The sequence below is a fragment of the Anser brachyrhynchus genome, assembly GCF_964034855.1.
Source record: "Anser brachyrhynchus genome assembly, chromosome: 1".
NCBI lineage: Eukaryota > Metazoa > Chordata > Aves > Anseriformes > Anatidae > Anser > Anser brachyrhynchus.
Genome location: NC_137694.1, coordinates 199,874,411 through 199,900,135, shown reverse-complemented (window position 1 = coordinate 199,900,135; position 25,725 = coordinate 199,874,411). Strand labels below are relative to the sequence as shown.

At 49.9% G+C, this 25,725-nt stretch overlaps 1 protein-coding gene and 1 long non-coding RNA gene across 2 annotated transcripts in view; both read right to left on the bottom strand.

The window, feature by feature from the left end:
• Positions 1-20,901, bottom strand: part of MAML2 (mastermind like transcriptional coactivator 2) — a 213,789-nt gene extending 192,888 nt beyond the window's left edge. The window contains exon 1 of the mRNA XM_080589102.1: positions 19,107-20,901. Coding sequence (XP_080445228.1) covers positions 19,107-19,559 — 453 coding nt within the window. The 5' untranslated portion in view covers positions 19,560-20,901. The remainder of the gene's footprint in view (positions 1-19,106) is intronic.
• On the bottom strand, positions 1,157-19,100 carry LOC308193936. Its single transcript, XR_013950086.1, has 2 exons — positions 4,302-19,100; positions 1,157-4,226 (listed from the first exon to the last, which is right to left on the bottom strand). It is a non-coding gene; the product is annotated as an uncharacterized lncRNA (long non-coding RNA).
• Positions 20,902-25,725: the final 4,824 nt, after the last annotated feature.

Here is a 25,725-nt window from a genome sequence, read left to right as displayed (position 1 = left end):
ACTGTGTTTTAAAATAACATTTCTAGGTGCATCTGTTAAAACACTGAACAGTTAGGCAGGAAATTCTGATTAAAAAGAGAAAAATCAGAGAACTACTTCCACGAGAGTAGTTTGCTACAGAAAATGATTTTTTGTCAATGTCAAGAAGCCCTGACAGCAAGAAGACTCCCAAGCACAACCCTGCCATTTCCCACCTGCTCAAACACACTCCTGGAAGAGGCTCGTGCTTCTGGATCAATTGAATATGACATGAGAACACGGCATGGCAGCCAAGGTTGCAGGGAAAAGTCGCCCTTCCAACAAATAAAACAATGCAGCTGTGTTGCAATACTTCAGAATAATCCTGACAACCTATACCTAGTCACTGTACGCTCGGAGGGAATAAATTGCTTTGAGATCTGCCCATGGCAAGTGCTTTGTAAAAGGCACGCACTGCTATTAATTCCACCTCCAGGGAATAATGGCACTACTCAGAGTATGGGAAGTTCAGCATGAGGATAGTTTTGTGCTGGATCCGGGCCTCGATTCATTTTTTTCCCCTGTTTACACTATGTATTTACTTTTTGCACTTCATTCAGGATAGATAATGAAAACAGTATAGTCTGCTTCCACTTTTGTTTCTGGAACAGATCAAAGGCTTTAATGGACTCGGGCTCAGCAGAACTCTAAATGCTCCTTTCTGTACAGATACAGCCAATTAAAGAGCCCTGTTGGCTTCCAGGAGGATTACTTGAGATCTCATTATTTGCACTGCTCTGAATTCAGTCCTTAGAAGAGAGTGGACACATTCTGCCAAAAAAAAAAAAAAGGAAAAAAAGGAAAAAAATATGGAAAATAGCAAAGGATTTTTTTTTTTGCATCTCCTGTATTTAATGCAATCAGCCTCAGCAAAGTGCACTGCACTCCTGCTCGTTAAAGCGGGCCCGTCCTTTTTTGTTGTTGTTGTTCCTGCCTTGGAATCGCTACAGAGGGATAAAGTTCTGCACGGCTCACTCACTCGCACAGTTGTAATAAGTCAGAGCAGGCTGGCTCCCTGCCCACCACAACACAAACTCCCCTGAAGTCTCCAGCTTTTCCATGGCAACCCCGCAGTCATCAACACAGCAAACAATCGCTGCAGCCCCTGCCCGTCTCCCCTCTTAGCATGGAGAAGGAGAGCGTTGCGCCCAGCCCCTGGACCTGGGCTAATTATCAGGAGAGAAAGGAGACAGCGGCCGAGATCCTGATCCCCTCTGCGCGGAGCTTTAGGTGAGATCGAAAGGAAAAAGCACCGAAGCGCTCAGCGTAACTCGGTATACTTTTGCTTAAATGAAAAGGTTGTTGCTGCGTGTACAAGACGTGAAAACCAGAACGTGCGAGCATCGCTGAGCCTGCCCAGGGTGCAAACAGCATCACAAAGCGAGGCTCCAAGGCTTGCATCGCCCCACGGAGTCCGAGGGCCTGATCCTTGCCGTGTCTTCTGCCAGGCCTGGCTTTCTGGGGATGACAGCAGCCTGAGGATGCTGCGGACAGGACCGTCCCCAGCACCGCTCGTGATCCCCACGGGGAAAGAGCAGTAGCAGTGCAGGGGCCTGACTTGCCGCTGCTTCGCGTTGGCATCCTCCACACCTGTGCAAATAAGGGCCAGGAGCAGGACTGAACCCCACCGTCCCCATCTGGTAGCGTTTTACTCCCTCCGAACAGCTATGTAAGACCTCACAAGCTGCAAGGCAATAGAAAGTGAAGCCCAGAAGGCCCCAAAAGCCTTACTTAAAGTGAGGGCTCGTGGTTTTCAAGCTGTGGTCTGCAGACCCACGAGGGTTTGAGGACTGCTTCTGAAGGGTCTGTGAAAGCTAAGTCTGGAAAGGAAGTCAACGGCCTTGAGGCTTAAACTAGTTATAAGCAAACCGTCATCTGCACTGGAGAACTTTTAGAGGACCTACAATTTGTAAAAGACCGAAAGGCATGTTCACAGGCACGCTTTTATAGCCCATCGTAGACATGTCAAGAACCTGCTCCATGCGAGGAAAGCTACTCTGTTATGGGATAATGTGAGAGTATGCACAACAGCGTGACTATGGGAAGTTCGCTGCCATTAAACCTCACCAGCACAAATTCAGGAGCGGATATAGTTTTCCTGGCTTAAGGAATATTATAATTTGTTTGGAATATGCTTTTGCTGGTTTAGCTTTGAGGGTCTCATTAAAGTAAAAAGCTTTGTAGGCTGGAAATACCACAGGCAGACTCACTTTTGTGGACAAAGTAGAATTTCGAAGGTAAATTGGCCCCAAAACAGCCATTTCCAATTCAAATCCTGATGCGAAAAAAGGAAAAAAAAAGTCTTTCAGGCTTAACAAAATTATTTAGCTATTTTTATAACATTCGAAAAAATGATTTCTCTGGAAAAAGTTCAAAATGCAAATAATACACCGAGTACTGAGGCTTAAGTGGAGGCTTAGGTAATAGCATGCTTCCAGCACGCCTGGTGTCGGAGCGAGCCTGCCCGAAGGTACAAACCTTCCCCTGGACCAGTGACATGAGGGTGTCAGTCTCCACGACAAAATCCCACCACTGTTCCTCTTTCTTTGCTGGCACACGTGTGACTAAGGCACCGCGGGCCACAGTCCCTTGTACAGAAGGTTTGAAGGCTGCCTCGGTCCAGGACGACCTGTGGGTGAATTTGTCCATCCTTCGGGGCAAACGGTGCAAGCAGGAATTGCAGGAAGGATTTTGGTGCATTACCAGCAGCACCTCAGTTACACGGGTTGTGGTCCGAGTGAGTGCAGAACTGCTCTACAGGACGCCCTCAGCCAGATTTAACCTGCTCAGAAGGTTAAGAGACTCGGTCAGAGACTTTCTGATGTGGACAGCAAGTGCTTTAACCAAGAGGGTGAACTTTCTACACACGGCTCAGGTCGGAGCTGCAGCTACCACCACAAGCTGGATACCCTTAACTAACGCCGAGTTTAACTCGCCCTGACATCAACATTTCTTTGCACGATGCCCGAAGTGTGATGAGGTCCTACTGCTATGTCCGATGCCATTTCAAGATTGCTTCACCCCGGCTGCTGGATGACATCTGCACAGCACAGGTGCCAAAATACAACCCGCTGGCCAGGGTGTGTTGTGCATTCGTTTCTGTGGCTCATCCACAGAGGAAATGAGTCTCTCAGCTGCTACCCTAAAAAAGCTGGTTCTGCAGCCCACACTATGATAGCTCATAAATTTAATTCTAGAGGTCCCTGACCTCTAGAGTTTGGTGGTGGTGGAAGCAGCGGTTAGCACACAAGTCTCTGTGTGTTAACTTGAACAAGGACGCAAAAAAAAGAGAGGTTATCTTCTGTTTACGTACTGATGACCTGAACAAAGCCAGTCAACCCAGGCTGAGTTCTGCTGAGAAAATCGTTTTCAATATGATTTTTCCTTAGCTTAAGAACATAAAATTTCATTTTAGGCTCGGTGCAGGTTCTTGTTTCTTCAGTGGACACACGACCACCGTCTGTTCTGTGAACAGCTGTCATCAGTTCAGCCACAGGGCCTGCTGCAGACACCACAACACTCAGCTCCCTCCTGGGACTCTGGGAACTGCGTGATGCACTTCCACAGCAGCCTCAGAACCTACAAATCCTACAGACCCAGAAGAGTAATACGGAGCTTTGCGTTAATCTGCCTCAGCTGCGGGTGAGTTCCTGTCGGTAGGCTCAGGAGCCTAAGGGGAGCTGTGACATTCCCTCCTCTCTCCTCCGTGGGCCGCTGGCGGTGGCTGCAGACATGCACCAGGAGGTGAGCCCCGAGGGGATGCCTCAGCTGGAGACCAGATTGGATTCCACGAGAGCAAAGATCAAATGGCTTATTAACCAGCTGAAATTTCAGCCTTGTTGCTATTGGTACAGATTCTCTTCTTTCTCTCATCCAAAAATCATGAGTTCACGTACAAAACCGAAGGGTCCTGCCCCAGCCAGAGGTCTACGTGTTCGCTTTCTGCTTTGTACCCAACCACTCCAGGACATGTCACCTCACACAGAAAGCGTCCCTTGCCACTAGCCACAGCAAACCCAGGTCCCGCTTGCTCATGAATAAGCACACTTTTTGCCTGCCGTGAGCGGGGAAGGCGCTGTGCCTGCTGCTGCGTGGCTCGTCCTGGCTCCTGCAGGAAGACTTGACACCGCAGTATCCCCTACCTGTGAGGGCAGGGAGCTTTCTGCGTGGCTTCCCGTACATCCACTGCTCATTTCTGACGCCATGTCCTAGGAAGGAAGTGTCCCCTTTGACTTGCTGTTTGGGAATTACTTGTTGTGTAAAGCATCTTCCTCAGCACTTACCCACTTGAGTTTCTGCTGCAGTGTAAGTAGGCAGCCCTTTGCCTCAGCAGCAGGAGGAATTGCTGGAAGTATTTCTGTGGTGCAAAAGCAGACACACAAAAAAAGGGAGGGAGATCAGATTAACTGGGGTATCCTAACTACGGTCTGCTGAGGGATGCCACCAGCAAAACTAAGTGGAGACAAGCACTGTCAGTAACTCCATCTCACTCTCACCAGGCAAACCGAGTGAAATCCAAGGGTGCAGAAACCACAGGATTTATTCAGAAAGATAATCTCATTAATAGTGCTCCTGAGTAGAATTACCGGAGGTATTACTGACACCCGTGGCCTTGCATGCGCATTTTGCTGCGAATCCCCTCCAAGACATAGGAAACCTTTCAACGACTCATTCCTGGGCTCCAGATCTCACACTCCCCAGCCCCAAGCAGGCTGAGCCACCAGGTCCCGACCACACAACGCCGTCGGGACACAGAGAGACGAGATTTGCTGTTTGCAACGCCCAGAGCCCTGCTGGTCAAGCTCTTTTAACCTTTGCTCAGCGTTAACTCTCAGCTTTGCCTCTCTGCCTTGTGCTTTTACCAATTCCCCAATCTCTTTCCTGTCACTCCTTGATAACAAGGTAATAAATGCAGTAAGGATACTGATATGGTAGATTAGATAAGAGAGGCTCATGGGACACTCTGACCAGCACGGTTGTTCACGCAGAACGTAACTGTGTCTCGCTACAGGCAGCTTTGTTTTGCTTTCAGGTGCATGGCTCCTGCAGTCTCGCACCCTCACAGCCCGTTTCGGGAGCCCTGGCAGGCAGCTCCATGCCATGCAACGGCTCCGGACTCCCCCCAAAGCTGGTTGGTGTCAACGGGAGCTCAAACTGAGAACACCGAGGGTTGGGAGGCAGGAAAAGGGGATGGGGAAAAAGATTTTAACAAGCCTGACCTGAGCAGATGAAGCACCGTAGGAGGAGGAAGGCCGCAACTTTTAGACACGTGAATGTTTTGTACTAGGGCTCACAAAACACGAGATCGGGCCACTCAGAGCTTGTTTCACTGCTGCTGTGGAGCGTGGACAAACTGGATCAGTGTCTTTTTTTTTTTTTTTGAAAAAGGAATCCTCCTTGAAAGGATCATTACCCTGCCCTGTACTGATTTGCTTTCCTAGTCCCAGAGTAATTTTGAAGCTTCCTTTGCTAACGCGTCATATTCTTGTACAGAGAAACATTCAGGCACCGACAGCAAAATTTCACTCTCCTCCCTTACCCTTCAGCTCTGCTTCTGCCCTCGGCTCGTGGTGCTGGCCTCTGACACGAAGCTGAGACCGATGGTTACCACATGTGCCTGGGAGCCCAGGTGTCCCAGGACCCAGCAAGGACCAAGCATCGGTGAGAAACAGCCCGAGAGAATGAATTTGGGCATTAGCACTGGGTTTCCTGGCTGGGACCTGCCTGTGTGTGGTATGCCTAGAGTCCTGTGCAGGTAAATCGTTTTTAAATACATGATTGCCTTCATTTTTTTTAAAATTTATGTTCAGCAAATAAGGAAAAAAAAATAGAGGAAAAGCAGAAACAGTGACAGATCAGAAGGCGGCAATGATAAAATAATGACCCAGCCTTCACTGAAGGAGCAGTACTTACATCATCGGCAAGAAAAGAGACTGGACTGTCTCTTACCAGCACAACTTGGGATTTTTCCTAGACCACACACGCTAGCAAGGAAGGAAGCAGGCCTTTTACATTTGTTCCCTAGCATTTCTAACTTCTAAAGAAATGACAAGGCCTGTCTTTATACAAGGCATTTCAAAGTAGTGCCTTTGCTGTACGGCAGGCCAAAACGTCACGTTAGTACCACATTTCAGAAAGTAAATAGGTAACTACTTCTTAGGCAAATAGGAGGAATACTTTGACCTCTGGAACCGACTGGTGACTCACTGAGGTACTGATGTCACACGGTTGCTTTTGGTGAGAAATGGCTCCCACCTGTGCTCTTGACTCAAGCAAAGTCTCCCAGGGATAAATTTTCCAAAGCACTCCAGAGATTTTAGGCTGCGATCCAAAAATCCAATTAGGTGCCCAGTTCCCACTGGTATCAGTTCAATACAGGAAAGATTAGATACCTAGATGCTATAAGCCAAAAAGATTTGGACTCCAAGCTGCTCCCAGACTGATCTAATGCTGGATGCAGGAGAGGAATCCAAGGGTACAACTCACCATCAAACACAAAGAAATAGTGTTAACTTTGCATGAATGTTTCCTGTCTAAGGTTTAATTGCTCTTCATTTAATTCTAATTTCCTTAAATAATCTTCACATAAGCATGCAACAGAATTATGTTACAAAACATCGCAGCGGCACGTAGGCATCATCACTACCAAAATGTATTTAGAGCTCAGAAACAGTCAGAGCATGAGTCAAAATGTAAGAGATGACCAGGAGAGCCTCCACTTTTCCTGCCTTGCCCACAACACCCTGTCCTGTTCATTATGATGCATTAAGAACACAAAGCAGCTCACATACCTCTGTTCTCAGAAGTTTGGTATACTCTTAGTCACTCGTTGAAGCAGGCCATTAAGGATGTGTTCCCCAATATGGGGTCCCAGTTCAGCAATCAGCACTCAAACTGAGAAGCATTTAAGCATATGTTTAAGCATCTTCTTCAAGTATTTTCCTGAACGAGAGCCTGAGCATTCACAACCGCACGCCCAGCGTACGAGCACCCGCTGCCTGCAGTGACCGGCCACAGAGCCCACTAACGTGCTGTCAGCTCACAGAAATTTTTGCTCTAAGACTCTTGTGACAACGATGCAGGATCTTTGAGCTCATCCTTTAGAAACCTAAGGAGAGAGCAGACTCGTGGTCATCAGACCCCCCAGCTGAAGCAAAGAGAGAGGCAGCTAGAGAGGCGGTGCGAGGGAAGACGAGGAGCACATGTGGAAGCCATGTGTTCAGCATCTCTCTCTTAGCCTGGCCCTCTGGCCCTTTCTTCCACGCTAGGAAAACAACATCACGAAGCAGAGTCAGGAGCATGAAAGGAGAGAAGGGAGGGGGATTAACCCAGGTGAGAGCGAGGCGGAATGGCTAATAGGGCTGGGGAGTGGAGGAGGGGGCGGCAGAGAAGGACTTTGCTAGGGAAAGGGGATGTGTGTGACTCCTGTGACCAAAGCAAGCGGCGTGAGGCCGTGCTGAAGAGTCCTCCTGACCCGTGCTGAAGAGGCTGTGCGTAGATGACAGGCTGGGAGGCCCGAGCACAGACAGTACGTCCTCAGAGGGCTCTGGGAACCACATAAAGGGCCGCTTCAGTAACACACCAGCCATCCAAACGCAATCGCCCTTCACGGGTTTGGCAGAACGCACACACATCCAAGGCAGCACTGAGGGGGTTATCGACCTCAGTAGCCATCCTGGCTCTGCCAGGGCCCCTCAGATGCATTGTGTACGGTACAGACGTATGTTAGAGGCCTTACACACGGCTGGTATATATAGAAACTTTTAGAAGTACCTACTGTTTACTCAACGGACTGGATTGACTTCTGCGGAGCTATTCTGGTCCACCTGTAAATACACGGACTGAAAGGCCTTATGAAAAGCAGTTACTGCGCGTTGGCAAGTGGCACTTTTCAAAACCTGAATATCTCGGGTCATGAATGCTGGGGTTTTGTTTTGTTTTTTAAGTACCCGAAATGACAGGATCATGTTATGCAACTGCTGGATGCCAATTTTTATTTTATTTTTTTCCAAAGCTGTTTCCCTCCCGCTCCCCCCAGCCCCCTGGGGCTAAATGAGCGTGTGCTAAACTTTCGGTACAAGCTGCTGCTGGGAAGCGCCCCGCTCCTGAGGCCTTTGCTCAGATGAACAGCGAGGTCTGCGTGGCGAGCGGCCAAGGCCACGACCGAGGGGAGACTGCAGCGCTCCCAGCCCTGCTCACACGAGAGCCTCACAGATGTCAGCCCAGGTGTGCCTACCGGATTTTTTTTGGCTGCCGAGTGTGACACTAACAGCATCCGAAGGGCTCCGAGAGCCAGGGCTGAGCATGGGCTGGGGACGGCACTCGCGGTGTGCTCTCAGGTTCGGCACGGGCACCGACAGCAGACTGTGCCTTCAGGTTGCCCCAGGCAGGGCACGACTCGCAGGATGGTCTAGACGGCCCCAAAGGGGTGGCTCCAAATAACTTCGCCTGGAATCAGTCATTATCTCGGGTCTGTAAACTCACGGCTTTGACGGAAAGCAAGAGGAGTTTGTGGTAAAAGGATAAAAAAAGCAAGGGAGGCAGGGGGATGGGGACAGAGCGTGTTTGCAGCTGCCAGCCATCAGATTTCAACTCAATCAACAAGACTGAGTTCCAGCTCCCGAGAAAGAGAGCTTTTGATGACATATTGACACAGCCTGAACTACAGTGGTCCAAGCGGCAGCGCTGTAATTATAAGGATTATATTTAATACTGCACTTGGAAATGAAGGTCTGAAACACCGTGACGCTCTCTCTCCCGAAAAGCTGGCCAAAATCTGTCCTAGGAGCCATTATGGTAATGCACAAAGTTGGTAGGAAAAAAAGAAATATAGGAACTCGAATCATTACGGAAGCGGATCATGTGGCCAGCAGCTCAGGTCTGCTGGGAGCCGTGCAGTGAGGAGGAAAAATGAACGTGAAAGGAAAGGCAACTGGACTTGTAGGAAAAATGGAAAATAGTTTTTAAAAGTATAAAAGTAACTGTGTTGAGGAAATAAGTCAACTGATAATTAATATGCTACTTAATCTTGAATTCAGCTTTATTTTGGTAGCACACAGTGGGCTTCAGTCAGGCTGAGGCCTGTTTGTTGAACAAAGACCAAACCCTGGAAATACTTCTAGACTTGCTTAATTCTACACATCTTGATTTCAGCGTGATTACCCATGTGTGCACAATTAGGCACATGCATAACTATTTCCGGGAACCGGGCCACAGAGGTAAGCAGCCCAATGCTGAGGACCAAGAGTATCTAGCTTAGAAGGACACGGAATCAAAAGCTATTGGAGAAGCAGAGTGAATGCACTTCTTTGGAAAACAGAATAATTGACTACAAACTGGCATAATCTACAGAAATAAAGAGCATAATCCTGCATTAGGCTGATGTTCCACAGTGCCACATCCATACTATTTCTCACAAACTGTTTCAGGAGAGGCCAATCAGATCAGAATTAATATTGGAAAGCTCAGATGTTGAGATACTATAGCAGTGAGGGAAAGGGAACAGGAGGAAAGGGGAGAGAGGGAAAGGAAAGGAAAGGAAAGGAAAGGAAAGGAAAGGAAAGGAAAGGAAAGGAAAGGAAAGGAAAGGAAAGGAAAGGAAAGGAAAGGAAAGGAAAGGAAAGGAAAGGAAAGGAAAGGAAAGGAAAGGAAAGGAAAGGAAAGGAAAGGAAAGGAAAGGAAAGGAAAGGAAAGGAAAAGGAAAGGAAAGGAAAGGAAAGGAAAGGAAAGGAAAGGAAAGGAAAGGAAAGGAAAGGAAATTGGGAGTGTCTGGAGATGGTTTCTAAAGCAACAGAACCCTAAATAAATGGTCTGATTTTCCAAAGTGAAAAACATAAACTGAACAGCCCATGCAGCATTTTCGCCAACTGTCACTGGGGTGGCATTTCTGAAATCTGGTGGAATGACTCATCTCAAAACAACAACTGTTGCCAACAAGGTCTTTCCTCCAGGTCTAGCTATTTGAATGAGAGAGCTGTAAAGAACAAAATAAACAGAAAAGTCAGAGGCAAATCCTTGTCTTGGGGTTCAGCTCTGAAGCTTCCTCTGAAGCCATCCACTCTCCAGGGAGCCTCCCCAGCCCGCTGAGCAGGAACGCAGGTGACCCTCTGGGTCACGGAAGGCATTGGCCCTGTTGTAACGAACCCCGTGCCAATTAAAAGAAATTCATCATACTGCACCTAGCAACCTCATTTCACACCACACATACGTACGGCACGCATCCTCCTGAGCACTTCTGCCCTCCCCGTTAGAGATTTCTCAGGATGGCAAACACTACGGCCAACAGGTAGCACGGTGCTGGAAGGGGTTGAGACAGACACCCCTGAATTCAGCGGGAGCAGAATTAAGCACAGCCCCATCCGCACAGATAAGCACCCGTCTTTGGCTAGTACAAAACACAACAAATTCAAAGACGCCTGCTGAAGCAGCGTTGTTTTGCTGAATAATTTATATCCCTGAGACCTCTGAAAATGAGCAGCATACACTTCAGCGCTGCAATAGCTATTCAGTGGAGACAGTGCACATTGTGTTCGGGAAGCTCATTGCTTAAACACTGTTGCCATGACTATAAGAAAGTGATTATACTATTGTTTACAAGAGACTCTCGATAACTCATTACCACCCTAGCCAGAGTTTTGCCTCCAGTCAAAAATTTGGGGAGGAAAAAAAAATAAAAATCTCATGGGTACAATTAACTTTGTGATCAAGATAACTCCATTAAAAGACTTTGAAAATTGAACACATCGTATAGTGTGGAATGAAAATAAGCATGAATTGCAAGTGACTCTGCACTGTTGACTCTCTGCTTTCCTCACTATTTCGTTAGTTCATTGGTAAATTCCACAGAGGAGAAAAGTCCTGCTAACTAAATAACTGTTGTAACTCGTTTTCAAGGAAGAAATGATTTATAGGGTAAGCGCCAATGTAGGAGTTAACTGTGATGAGTAAGTCTGTAAAACAGATCACTTGGTACACAACGTAAGGAGAAAAAGACTTTAAAAATCTGAGTAAATGTTTGGGATTATGAAATTATGGCTTTCCAGCGTCCTGGAATGAAATCAATACCTAGAGCACTCAGTTCTGAATCCCCTAGTGCCCATGTCCCGTACACGACCTCTTTATCTCAATAGTGTGTTGATGATCAATAGTTTCCAAAACTGAGAAGTTACTCTGAAGCTGTCGGAAAGTCTTCCTCACATTTCCTATGGACAGTAACAGGCCGCAGAACACAAAGCGAGGGGATGATTAATAGAGCGCTGGACTAGGAGTCAGGAAATCTGGGCTCTGTTCCCAGCTCTGCCACTGACCTGCTGTTTGACCTTGGGCAAGACACTTGACCTTTCTGTGCTTCTGTTCCTCTTTCCACTCTTTGTCTATCTTGTCTCCCGAGGCCCTAAGGTATGCAGGGAAGGGCACGGTTCTCACTGGGTGTTTGTGTAACACCTACTGTGGGGAGGTGCCTGAAGAGCTCTGTAAGAAAGCCAGGGTACCACAGCGACGGCTGTTGCACAACGGCGTGTTTTGTTTCAAAGCTGAGTAGCCAAGATGAAACTTCTTGGGGTTTCATCTGCACGTCCTAGACCTTACCGTCTCTTTCAGTCCGCTTCAGGCTCAGGCAGCAGGTACATGGCTTTGCAAGAGCTGCTTCCTTGCTGTGCCTTCATGCCGATTTCTAATAGGTTCTAATTTCTCTGCACCTTGATTCAGCTGGGCTAAAAAGCACATCACAACAAATGAGTGGCACAGATGAAAATAGCTACAGGAGCCATTTCTGAACTAAAGGGATTTTGTCACGTAAATGGCAACACCTGTGTGTGAAGCCACAGGCATGATGTATTTACGAATTAAATTGATTTATATATAATTCCTCACTAAGCGTGTTGGAATTTTGTGCTTGTTCACATTATTCGATTAAGAAATACTTCTGAGCCTTCCTCCCACCCTGAGCCATAGACATGAACCTTCCCCTGTTACTACAGGATTGTTCTACCAAATGGCAGGCAACATGTGCAGGACAAAGCAGCTCCCACCTGCTACTTACTGCTGGGGTGCAGCTGCAGCCTCACCAGAAAGCAGATGACTTCGGTATACGCTCTCAGTTCCAGTCCCACTCTGCACCCGGCCTGCTGGAGCGTCAAATACACGCAGCGCTTGGACGCAGCCGACTTAATTGGGAGACTAATTTGAGTACAAACTGATGCAGAATGCAGAGCAAGTGAAGCAAGAAAATACGAAGCATAAGAGGCACTGCCACATCTTGCACTTTCATTGTGAATCTTGGGCTACACGCTGCCTCAAATAAAAACCCAGCCGGGAGTCACATCATTATGTAAAAGACTCGTTTGAGTTTATGTTTCCAGTCCTCATACCTGTGGGACAAAGGCTGAAAAGGTGATTTGAGTGCACCTCAAAGGCTCAAAACACAAAAGTCAAATAAGAAGAATCCATCAACACATATACGTTGCCTGCAGCTTTGCCAAAGCAAACGTTCAGATATCCCGTCTCAGGCTCCATCAATAATGAATTTGGCTTCTAAGCCATAAAACTCACCATCAGATCTCAATGCGCTTTGCAAAGGTGATAAATAGTATTCTTCATAGAGGAAACTGAGATTTATGGAAGTGAAATACCAGGAGTAATCTGCTGAACAGATCCTAGAGTCAGAGTAGAAACACTGGGGTTTTAGTTTACAGTGCGCTCACCTAAGAACTTTTGCTTGAGAGTAGTATTTTGTGTTAGGTATTAGTGTTGGCACTTCAGTACAGTTATGGATTACTATCTGCATCTACGAATGCTTTGGAAGAACCTGACAAGGTATGACAAATTCACAGATTGGCTCGCAAGCGGCTATGGGAGGCTTTTCATGGGAAATCTGGGGTGTAACTAGTTTGTGCCTTCACGTAAAGAAAATAAAAAAAATAAAAAAAATTGTCTCTTAATACTGTTAAGTTGAAAAAGTGATCCAAATTTCAGTTGGCACCAACACCTTCTTTTCTGCAGCCAAGACCACTGCCTCTTTCACTGCTCAAAGCTGTTCCAAACCGTAGCAGCACGATATGGGTAAGATCCTTGCTGGGTTTACAGCCATGGACTCAGAGTTGTGGAAAACACCAACCTGCCACGAATCCCATCAGCTTCATCCTACTGCTGCTGGGAGTAGGTCACGCAGGGAGCTGCTGACATGCAGACACCAGAGGGGCCAAGGACCCAAGATGTTGTTCCTCTTCTTCTCTTTGGAGCAGCCAAAAGGCTAAAGCTCTTCCACGTACCTCGTAACTGACCGTAATGTGCTGCACAGCGGTTTCTTTAATCACCTTCCAGCACCCCATAGGAGTGATGGTGTAAAGTCACTGTGGTGTAGAGTTGGGCCCCCAGCAGAGACCAGAGTCCCACGGGCTAGGCACTGACGTGGTGCTGCCTGAAGACCTCAATAAAGCATGGAAGGGAAATAGTGGCACCCAGGGAACACGTGCAAAGTCCCAGAGAAGCTTGCTGGCAGAGCTGCCACCTCTATCCCAGTGCTCTGTCAGCTGGAGCAGGCTGCCAGCTTCCAGCAACTCCTACACCACATCTGAGGTGCAGCATACATGGGGCAATGGGGATATTACCCCTCCCAAAGGTGTCAAGGGGACCGTGGTGGAGCCATTCTGTTCAGCAATTAGACACGGGTGAAGTTTCAGTTTCATAAGCTCGCAGACTTGATAAGGAAGGCAGACTACAACTGGCCTCTGAAGATGGTATCTTGGTAGAAAGGACCGTTGCCAGCAGTTAAGAAGAGGAAGAGAAGCATGTTATGGTCTTTCTGAACCTGCTAACTGACTACCCTAGTTGTGGGGTGTTTTGGCCACTGCAAGCTAACCGAAGACCACATACACCTTCTGCAGGCAGCGTTCATTGCCAGGAGAGAAGAAATAAGAGTGAGATAAGTCAAAGTTTCAGCAAAGCAGCTTCTGGGTCTGACTCAGACATACCTTTCTAAGGTTCAGATTTTCCCACAGAGCGACTAACATTTTTGCCGGAGTCACATTTCTCAGCAGAGAAGAAACAGAAGCTGCTTCACCATCCTTCGTCATGGTGCTACACCCAGGGGACCCAATTTGAGCACTGCAGGGGATGCGAGAGCAGGCTCAGAGGACGAGCTGTACTAGTCGGGGAAGTTAAGGGGTTGGCCATGGGTTGGCCTTGGGGACCCACTGCTCGCTGTCTACAGAAACTTCGGTGGCGGAAACAGTCTGTTACACAGTTTCAGAATGGCGGAGACTTTCATTAAATGCATTCGGAGGTTAAAAAGCTTCAAAGTAAGCGATTTGGTTGGAGAATTAGGGCTGAAAAGGCTCCTAAACTAGCAGACACTTAACACGTTCACTGGCTGAACTTTTCATTAAATGATAACCTTTACGCAGCCGCCAGGGAGTCTCCTTGATTTCGGTGCAGAGAACGCTCTCGGAGCCAAGGGGAACTGAGACGTTCAGTGGTGCCCAGGTCCGTCCTACCCAAACGGCTCCCGGCAGGCAGCAAGGCCCGCGGCAGCAAATCAAAGTTTTCTACCCACAAAGGCAACGTGACTCATTTTGTCTGACTCGGCTACAGAAATTGTCTCTATCCAACCCAGCTTTGCTCCCACAGAAGCCCCAGGCAGCGGTCTGCCACCTCACAAACAGAACGTTTCGTCGCGTGGCACCAAACTTTGCTCATCCAAAGATGCCAGCCCACCTTCACGGAACGGTCCGTGCTGCAGTCCCCTCTTGTTCACCGCACCCTAACGCCACCTCACCTCGTAGCTGGTCGCCTTGTCCTGTTTGCTTTCAAAGAGCTTCCCAAAGCTACGTACATCCAGCACCAGAAAACACGACTACTTTGCAGGGTACCCTGGCAGGCCAGTAGCAAAGAAGGCAAAAAACCTGGGATATGGGGGAAGTATAAAATCAGCCCACAGATACCAGTGCACAACCCTTCCTCTTGAAATACGTGAAGATTTTTGATGCCAGCACAGGGCAGTCCAAACCTCAGCAAGTACAGCACAGATCATTAAAAAAGTTATTAGGAAACAATGCCAGGGTTTCTACGCTCATTTAAAGGATCTCCACATACACCAACCACCTAAATCAAAGTTTTACAAGCAAAACTTGGCTCTCGGCACCACCCGGGCAACCCTGTCTCCCAGTGATGTCCTCAGGGGACTGAGACAAACCCATGCCTATTCCAGGTTTGGACTGCTGTCGATGAGAATTTAGGGGAGCAGGGGGAATTAGTCCTTTCTCTCTTCCTCGCCTACACCATCTTTGCAGGACTGTTTTCCCTTCTTTTTTTTTCACCTGCTTGCAGACTACATCTGGGGAGCAGGCCGCATTCGCAGTCATTCTTCTGAGCACAGAAAATAATAACAATCGTTATAACAATAAATTCAGCGTGACTTGGAGAGGGATAAAAGCAGAACGAGTCACCTGGGACTGGTGACAAACAGCACTTAACACACTCGGAGGAAGACATCGGCCACCAGGGTGGTGGCTGCAACGGAACAACCTGACCAGAATAACACAGCGATGCCTGTGAAAGCGAGCTCCTCGTTTGCACAGAGCGAAATGAACGTTGCTCAACCTGTGGCAGAGGAACGAAGGGAAGGAAGGGCCGCGGGGGATTTGCAACTGCAGCGCAAGAACTTTGGTATCACCAGTTCAACGCTTAACCCGCTGAGGAATGCCCTCCAGAGCTGACTGTTTACATATAACACAAATAATATAAACAGCTAAGTGCTGGAGGGCACATATATACATGCAGATATATGTATAAAGGACAGAATATTTTCTGTTCCACTCTGCACCATGAAAAGTAACACCACCAGATAAATAAACACACGTCAGCTCATGGGAAATGCAGGGAGGCAGAAAGCACAAAAGCTTTCCTAGCTGTGTCCAGAAGAATAAATTTCTCTTTCACATGCACCCACACCCAGCAGTCCAGCTCAAAAATCTGGTCTCCACTCTCCAGTGAGAAAATGCTGCTGCCAAAGCTGCTTGCTCAAAAAATCAAAGTAATGCTGCCAAATTGAGCCCAAACCCAATCCCACTGAAAACTCTTTCTTCTGCCGGTTTTAAACTGCCCGCTGGGGACAGATAATTATCAAATAATAGTATCAACAGCATCAGATTATCACTTCAGGCCCTCTGATATGTTCAAGTGAACGCTGTTTCAAATGTTATCGAGTGTCAAATATTTACTCTGGAGTCCAGCTGAGCAAACGACCCATCCAATGCCACTGAACATGGCAGGCGCGCTCCTAACAAGAGCAGTGGGATCTGCAGAGAGAAGGAAACGACCCAACTATTTTCAGCAGAGGAAGCGTGGGGACAATCTCGGATTTTGCAGAACAAAGAGCGCCCTGAGAGCCAGAACTCCCCGAAGAGAGCCGGGACTGCCTTCACGCTCATCTGTGTGTGGAGCTCTTTTTAAACTGGTGGAGCTACAGCAAGGCAGGTGGAGCTTTACAGTCCCCCCGTGGAGTCAGAGATGTGTCAAATCTCACATCCTCACTGTGAGACTCGCACAAACGCTCTCGTCTTGTGCCTCCTCGTGCCAGAGCTGTACCTCCCACGACCGATGCTCAGAACCGCTATGTTCCAGGACCCCACGCACCTCCGATGTGCCATCTGCTCCGAGCAAAAAGTCTGAAATTAGAGGAATAACCACCGGCGCAAGCAAGTCTTCCGCTGGATTTCCCCTTGGGAAACACCCCCAGAGGATGGATTCTGCTGCCTTAGAGATGGCTCTTCCCTGTACATTTATAGTGCCCAGGGCAACTGACTTACTCTGCCTCATCCTTCCACTTTCAAGTGCCCTTGGGATAACTGGCAGAGCAAATTCCTCCTCCGGCTACAGCCAGAACAAAGCAAGACCCCGTTATTATCCTGGCCCATCACCGCCCTCTGAATTTTCAAAAAGAGGAGCACAACGCTGGGCTACCTGCTGCCCGACCCTCATCCACTCGAATTCATCCCACTCAGACATGGCGTGGTTTCCTTTTCCTTTTCAGCACATGCAACAATGTTCTAAGGGGTGCTCGGCAAGGGGAACATGTGCCTCCATCACGCAGAGACGTGACTTTGAAGCGATGCCTTTCTCTGTTCCTTAATTAGGCAGCCCTACCGAAGCAGCAAATGAAGAATGTCTGTGCCGAGCACAGAGTGGGAGGATCAGCGATGTGCAGCGATACCATTACAACAGCGCTGCTTCATGAGCCAGCACTTCTTCAGTGTCAAAACACGGTCCGGGGCCCCAGACGTCATGTTCGGTGAAGTCACGTACCTTGTCAGCAGGACTGCCGAGCGCGAGCATGCAAAACCGAGGGGGACTTTGTCAGCTCGCTCCCTCGCCAAAGACACGCGCGTGCGGAGCTGTCGGGGAGGTGAGGCAATGTGCAAGGTGGAACGGGGGCAGTGTCCAGCAAAAGAGCAGGTTTAGGATCTCGAGCGAAACAAGGACAACCTCTCTGCACTGCAAAGACGAAAACCTTTTGGTATTTTCGTTGGAGTTGTTTCATTTAGCCGTTTCGAACAGCTGCCTCCAGCTATTTCATAATAATAGTAACAACTAGTAAAGAACCAAACCAACCCAAACCAAAAAAAGCACACAGGCCTGTTCCCTGACTTCAGATGTTCCCTGACTTCAGAAAGCAGAGTTTGCTGGGATGTACGTTATTATGCAAAATCTTTTTTCTTTTTTCCTTGAGACAAGCGCAAACTCTTTCATTAATGCACACTGGAAAAATAAGATAATGGCTTTCTTGATTGCGATGAGAAACACGGGGAGATTTGCTCTGAGCACCGAGTCAGGCCGAAGCGCCCCGCTGTTATCGCGTTAGCCCCTCACATCGCCGCCCTCCCAAACGGTGCCGCAGCCCCCAGCGTCGGGAGGGCTGAGAGGGGAGAAAATAACCACCAGGGTCCCGTTTTAGAATACGCCAAGCACTGAGAGAGACAGGTTTATGTCGGGAAGGGAGGGAGCAGTCTATTTTGGGCCGTTCGAATAGCAGCCACGGGCCTGTCAGGGGGCAGTCGCTCCTCGTAATATTTCGCGTGTGTGCCGGGAACACATGCCGGCGGGACGCTGGAGGGAAAGGCAGAAAGCGTGGTACACGAACGGCTTGTCATAGAGTAACAGGAGGCAGGGCTCTGCCTCCCAGACACCTCCGGAGCAACTTCCAGTTGGAAAAGGTCAACGTGCCATCCGCAGGGTGCGGAAAACTCTTGTAACTTCTCCCTGGGAAATGCGCTGGGTGACAGTAATGAACCAGCCCTCGCCGGTGGGGCTCACGGGTGCGAGACGGAGCTTCAGGAGCTCTGCTTCTGCAAGCACTTGCCCACCTCGGGGATCATAAAGCTATGTATGCCAGGGGCACCAGCACGCGGTGCTCGCCGCTGCCTGCCCACCTGCAGCACAGGAGGCACAAAATGAGAGCGCAAAGCCTGAGGTGCGAAACCGTGGGCACGGCTCTGAGCATGGACTAGTTTAATGCCACCTTACACCGCTGCTCGGGGACGAGCCGAGGATGCTTGTGGCCCCCAGAGACCTTCCGGGCACGGGGGGTGTCACCGCCATGGTGGCATTTGTGGTGTCACCTCCTGGTGGGATGTCATGAGGGCATGTGAGGGGCTTTTCCAGGGGTGTCACTGCCCCAGTGACAAGGGCATACGAGGGACTTTAGTGCCTGCGACCCACACCAGGGGTGTCACCTCCTGGTGGGACATCACGAGGGCACTCGAGGGGCTTTTCCAGGGGTCTCACCACCATGGTGGCAAGGGCACACGAGGATACTTTCAGGACGGCAACCCACACCCGGGGTGTCACCTCACGGCAGGACATCACGAGGACACTCGAGGGGCTTTCCTAGGGCTGCCACCACCCCAGCACCGAGTGCGCACGAAGGACACCAGCACCCACACCCCTCTCCCACCGGTCCCCCGCCAGCCCCGGCGCCCTCCCCTCAGCGCCCCGGCCCCGCCTTCTCGCCTCGCCTCAGGGCCGGGGGTGCCCCGCGGGGCCCACGCGTGCCGCCCGCCCCCCGCCGCCCGTCAGGGGGCGCCGTGACTCACCGCCAGCAGGGCCGAGGCTCGCTGCTCCCCCGCCGCCTGCTCCCCGTTGGCGCCGCCGTTGCTGAGGAGGTGCTGGTGGTAGTCGGGGGGCGCGGCGGCGGCGGAGGACGGGGTGGCCGCTCCTCCTCCTCCTCCTCCTCCACCTCCTCCTCCTCCTCCTCCTCCTCCTCCTGCGGCCGCCTTGGGGTGCTTGGCGGCCTTGCGGGCCCCCTGCCCCTGCTGCACGAGGTGGAGGAGCTGCAAGGTGCTCTCCCGCTCGCGGTCGGAGCTCTCGGCGCGGCCCCGCTCGTAGCGCCCCTCGCAGCTGAGGTGGTGCTGGCGGCACACGGCGATGCGGGCCCGCAGCCGCTCCACGATGGCGCTGTGGACCCGGGGGGCCGCCGGGCCGCCCCCGCCGCCCCCCAGCAGCCCGGCCCCCAGCCCCGCGGCCTGGGGGGGAGCCGTGTCGCCCATCGCCGCCCCCCGCCGCTGGTGGCCGGCCGCCTCAGTGCCACATGGAGGGGAGAAGGCGGGGGGGGAGGCCCCGCGACCCCACACCGCCAACGGCACCGAGAACCCCCCCTCCCCCCCCCCCCCCGACCGGGGGTGTTTTGGGGGGAAAAAAGAGGGGAACGGGGAAAAAACGGGGGTGGGGGGGGCTGCTAGGGACGGGCCACCATCGGCCGAGGGGGTCGGGGACGGGCTGAGCCCGCGGGGGGGGGGGGGGGGGTGTGAAAGGGAAGGGATGGGGGTCTTGAGTGGGGGGGGGGGGGTGGCACACGGGAGAGGGGGAAAAAAATTAAAAAATTAACCCGCTGCCTCCAAAAGGGATCCCCGGCCGAAAGGAGGTCCCCCTCGGGAAGGAGTGGGGCTTGGCAGGTTTATTGGTTTTATTTCATTTCGGGGGCTGGGGGGGGGTCGTTCCTTCAGGGGGAAATTTAGGCAGGGAAAAAGGGGTCGCGGGGCTCAGCGGCACGGAGCCGACACCTCCCCCCCCCCCCCCTTCCAAAATCTTCCAAGGGCTGGCGGAGCGGGTCGCTCGTTGGCTTGTTATTATTATTTTTATAAAGTCTTCAGTAGATGTGCAAATAGCCGCGGAAGGAGGAGGAGGCTCGGGTTAGTTTGGTCTTTGTGCGGTCTCCGTTTCTCCTGCTCGCTCCGCGCCGGCCGCTCTCGGGTTTTCGTGCAGGATCCAAGTGTCTGCAGCTGAAGGGGCAGCTCCTCCGGGAACGAGAGGGACGGATCCCCGCTCCGGAACAATGTCAGGCACTGGACTTCCAGAGCACGCTTCGCCTCCGCTTAATCCAGCCGCTGGATAAAATCCGTCTTGCTTTCAGCGCTTATTTCCCCCCTTAGCAATAAAGCAGCGAGCCGCCAACCCAAGGCAAAGAACTCCTTTCGCATACTTTCCCTTAGACTCCCGGCTACCGAATAGTTTCAAGTACAGTTTCAAGAAAAGCACGAAAAAAAAAAAAAGAAAAGCACAGAAAAAAAAAAAAACCACCAACCAACCCTTCAAACAGCGATCACGAACGGCGAGTTGCACTTACAAACTTCCAGCATTTTGCCCCCGGCACGCTCCGGCCACTTTTCCTTTGTGTTTTTTTTTGTATATTCCATCCCCGGCCCGGGGTGGTGGTGGTGGAGGGGGGGGGCGGTGGGGGGGTTGCCGGTGGGTGCTGCCCCGCTTGCCGTCTCCTCCGCTCGCCTCCGGCTGCCGGAGCCGGCGCTGCCCGCGGCCCGCGGTGCGTGCGGGGCCGCGGTGCGGGGCGCTGCGGGGGCGGGGGGCGGGTGGCACCGAGCGGCCGGGGCCGAGCGCCGGAGCCTCCCAGCGGCCGCGCAGGGGAGGCGGGCGGGCGGGCGGGCGGCCGCCCCGCCGGGGAAGGAGAGGGAAATGTCGCCGTGCCGACCTCAGCCCGCGGTGGGAAGGGGGGGGGGGGGTGGGGGGGGGGGGGAGTCGTGCTGCCGGGTTGGGGCTCTGGGGGCTGGAAGAGGGTGGTTTGCTCCGGGAAGGTGGGTGGGGAGGGAAAGGGGGTTTTCTAGGGTGATTTCGTGCATGGGGGGGGGGGGGGGGGGGAGGGGGGGAGGGAAGGTTTGGGGAGGGGGAGGCTCTGGTGGGAGCTTCTTGGGTGTCTGGCACTTTGCTTCCTTCCCGGGAAAGTCACAGCCTTGGTGCTTCTCTTCGCTGTCTCCTCGGTTCATCAAGGTTGGAAAAGCCCTCCGAGATCATCTGGTCCAACCGTCCCCCTACCACCATTGTCACCCGCTAACCCACATCCCTAAGCACCACGTCCAACCTCTCCTTGAACAACCCCAGGGACGGTGACCCCACCACCTCCCTGGGCAGACCAATGCCTGACTGCTCTTTCTGTCTCCTCATTTCCAACCTGAACCTCCCCTGGCACAACTTGAGGCCATTCCCTCCAGTCCTATCACTAGTTGCCTGTGAGAAGAGGCTGACCCCCAGCTGCCCACACCTTCCTTTCAGCTAATTGTAGAGAGCAATAAGGTCTCTCCTGAGCCTCCTCTTCTCCAGACTAAAATCAGGGGTGGCCAAATGCGAGACCTGGCCCCTGACACTGTCCAGGCTGCAACCAGCAGCCACCAGGCTCCCTGTTTTGCTGCAGGTGAGCCATGAGGGAGGATGCAGGAATAGCTGGGAGCTGGTCAGCTACATTAAAGCTACACACCACTGTGCTACCACGGGGACACCTCTTTGGGAATAAAAATGGCCCCAAGCATACAGAGACACAAGCCTGATGCAAAAGCGCCAACCTTTCAGTCCTAACACAAAACCTTTCAGGACCCCACAGCCCCTAACACAAGGACACATTGTCCCATTTGATGAGTCGGCCCATCAGAAAACAACACTAATTTCATTACACCATACTGAGAGCAGCAAGCTGAGGATGAGGAGGAACTAACGGTGACCCTTTCAGGTGTTTTTATCACCTTCTGAAGTCCCGCTCACAACCCCTTTGAATGCCATTGATGAAACAACACATTCCTTAAACTCGCCCCAAACACGCAAACAACACACAGCGCTGGGCGTATGGGAAACATTCGTGTGACCCCCATCTCCTCCAGGTTGCACCAAACACCCATGGGGGTTCCCAGGACCTGGCCGTTCGGGCCCACGTCTGTCCCAGCAAAGACTTTGCTTCCTAACTGCGGGCTGGTGTCCGCGGGCGCCAGGTTTGGGGATGTGCTGCGTTCAGAGGAAGGCATTATTGCTAACAGGAAAAAGGGATTTTTTTTGTTTAACCTTGAACAACTGAGGAAGAGTGGGTTATTATTTGATACGTAACGGTAGCTTGCATCTGTTGAGAACAATGGGCTGGCACAGGGGGAAAAATGGACATTTTTCTGTTTGTAAAATAATAGACAATGTTACCTTTGCTTCAGGCCTCTCTGGGGCTTTTATTCGTTCGTTACAGCTCAGATGTCACTGCTGTGTTTAGGAGGGTCAGCCACGGACCGTACATGTCACACGAACACAAATCTCGTGGAAAATAAGCAAGGGCACTTCAAATGACATCTTGATGGGGGTTTTCAAAGTTGCTGTGGGCACATGAAACCAATGGTGCTGCCCAGGGAGATACCCGGGTAGCTACAGGAATCCTCTCTCTTATGAGCTTCTGCAGAACTCGGAGAACGGTCTTTCAAAACAAAGATTTTTGAGCTGTAACTTTAGATGTCTAAGATTCACTTTTTGCAAAGCAGCATCTGATGTGTTTTGTGGTTTAATACAGACCGCTTCCAGGGCGAGAGACGGCTTGGTTGCAGGGCTGCGAGTCCCCAGCCGCGCAATACACAGCAAAGACTGCCCCTGGTGTTTCTGAGAAGGAAATACCCTAAACCCATCCTTCAGCTTTACAACTTTTGTCCAGGAGACGCTGCCGAATGCTACCAGCTCCTGGAAACAGGTATCTTTTTGGGGTCGGCTACTTGTCAGTTTTCTTAAAAGCAGACGGTTCTGAACATCACCCTAACGTCACTTGCGATCGTGTCATATGCGTCCTCATAAAACCACACGTGATGAAACATTAACATAATGGGTCCTGAATAATTCATTACTTTTATCCCCTACGCCAACATCTGTGACCTCTTGAAATGATACTGTAGTCTCATGTGAGCTGTCATCCTTGAGTATTTTTCCGTGTGAATTTGCTCCTGCTGCTGCAGCTCTGAGTTTCCCAAGCCAGCAGCCCCTACCGGGTGAGCAAAGCCTTTCCTGGTGCTGGCTTCTCAGCCAGGAATTCTCACCGTGGAAGTCCCATTGTGCTGATAACTTTCCAAAAGTTGAACAAAATGACTATGCTGAACCTCCGTCACCTAAAAACGTGAGTCCGTGCCTAAATCTAGGCACATACCTCGTTCATCTCTGTTTAGAAATCATGTATCAAAGTCCTTCAAAGTTGTATTAACTCCACCAAAATGGCACGTGCTTAATAACAGTCCCGTGGAAGACTAACTAGGGCTATAAATTTTCAGCCATTCCCATTATTTGTTTTTCAGAGGGTTCTTAGACATTCTGAATGACTACTGTTATAAATAATGTGATAAATGTACTTCCAGCTAGGTGTGCTGTTAGGATGCACCGTGCAGCTCGCCTGCTCAATTGCTAAACTTTGGAGCAGAATCTGACTGCACCTGAGTCACTTTTCTTGTCCTTAAAGTTTGGGCACAGGCTCATGCAGTACTGCTCTGTGTAAACTGTAAGGTAAGTCATCTTGAACACACACACACCTTTCTGAATTAAGAATACAATTTCCAGAAAAATCTAAAGAAACTGTCTACGTGTTATTTAACAAATAAGAGGGAAAACAAACAAACAAAATAAAAACAACCCATACCATCCCTTATTACCTAGAAAAACACCCAAATTCACATAAACTATTCCGGGAAGTGTAGCCCACGAAGGGGGCATTATCATCAGGTTCTTGTAATACCACTTCACATTATTTCTCACATTATTCCTTGGCTGGTCAGTCATCTTTTCTGACATTCTTTTGTCTCACCTCTAAATTCAAATTAGAACTTGATATTTACTATTTCTCAAAGCAGAATCAGCAAGTCGACTTAATAAAATGTATTTCATGTGTGCTGGATATTTCTCTTGGAGTGGTACTGTATGTACATGTGTTTATCTAACACACCCACTCTGTTTATCCAGGAAGACTTAAAGAAGGATAAAACTACAAGCCTTTATTTATCCAAATGAAAGTAAACTAGAGGAGTTAAGCATGGGAATTGCCTGTAATTGCCTGCTGAACTACTAGAAATAGCTGCTTTTGGAAAACAGAAGCTTTCACTGTCTAAAAAAAAAAAAAAAAAGAAAGAAAAAGGCAGTATCAGCTATCTGCTAATAGCGAAGTTTGCCATCCTACTTGATCCACAAATGATTCTCTTTCTGAAAACTGAGGGACAAGGGGAGGAAAACCACTTCTTTTCAAACTTCCTGCAAGAACTGGACACAGAATATAGACCATAAAGGGCCTCATTTCCCAAAAGTACACCACATTTGTACGGCTGATCCTATGCATAAGCATCGCGTGTGAATTTTATCATTATCATAGTCCCGGGCTACAGAACTTCAGCTAGATCAGATTATTCAAACACTACAGGAGCTAAAGTAATTTCCAAGTATGATCATTAATCACCGGCTCCAAGTCTAATCACATACTGATCTTTCTTCATTGTTCCATTAAGACAGGTGCTTTATCTTAATTAGAGCTACTACTTCAAAAACTCACACTGAAGACAATTAAAAATGCCCTCTCAGTACAAGCATTATATCCTCTCACCCTCTAAATCCACTCAAAATCTCTGGAGTAGAACAGAAACTATGAAAGACTGGCTGGATTTCTGACTTCCCCCATCAGCTGACGTTTGCATTTCTCTATTACAAATATTCTTGCTGCAATTGGACCCGAAAACGTCGCGGGGGGGGGAACCCTCTTAGCACAACATGCTGTACAAGTGCTAGCATTTACATACAGCCTGTCCTGGATAATTTGACCTGAATTTTCACAGAAATGTCTCTTCTAAACAATTTTTTCATTTCCTGTGGTGAAGACGAATGTAAACACGATGTCATGATACTTCACGTTCTCTGCCTTGTAGAAACTCTTCAGGTAAAACAACAGCCACAAAAATATTATCACTTCCTCTAATCTCAGTGAGAGGAATAGTGAAGTCTGGTTATACACACACAAACATTTTGTCAGCCCCGTGCCAAGCCAGCTCAAGTTATCAGTTTCCTGCTGAAATAGAAATCAGTGATGTCAATTCGAGGCATTTTCTTAGTCTAACTAGCATTTTCTTAGTCCAACTAGTGATGTCACAGGCAAAATCGGTGAGCCTGCGGAGGCACTTTCTTCCAAGAACTTTTGCGTGACTGGAAAAAAAACAACTGCCTGCAGGAAAAAGAAAGAAGTAGCTCAGAGACTTTTTATGCAAATGAAGAGGAGGTGAGAAACATGATCTGGGACCACAGAATGGTTGAGCCTGTTTCTAGCGGGGAGCGCAGCTACCCTGTACCCCTGCCTGATGAACTGTAGGGTCTCTGTCGGGGAAGGTTGGGAGGGACGCACACGGAGCGGTGAGGGAGGAAGGGGACACCCCCCTAGCCTGCCAC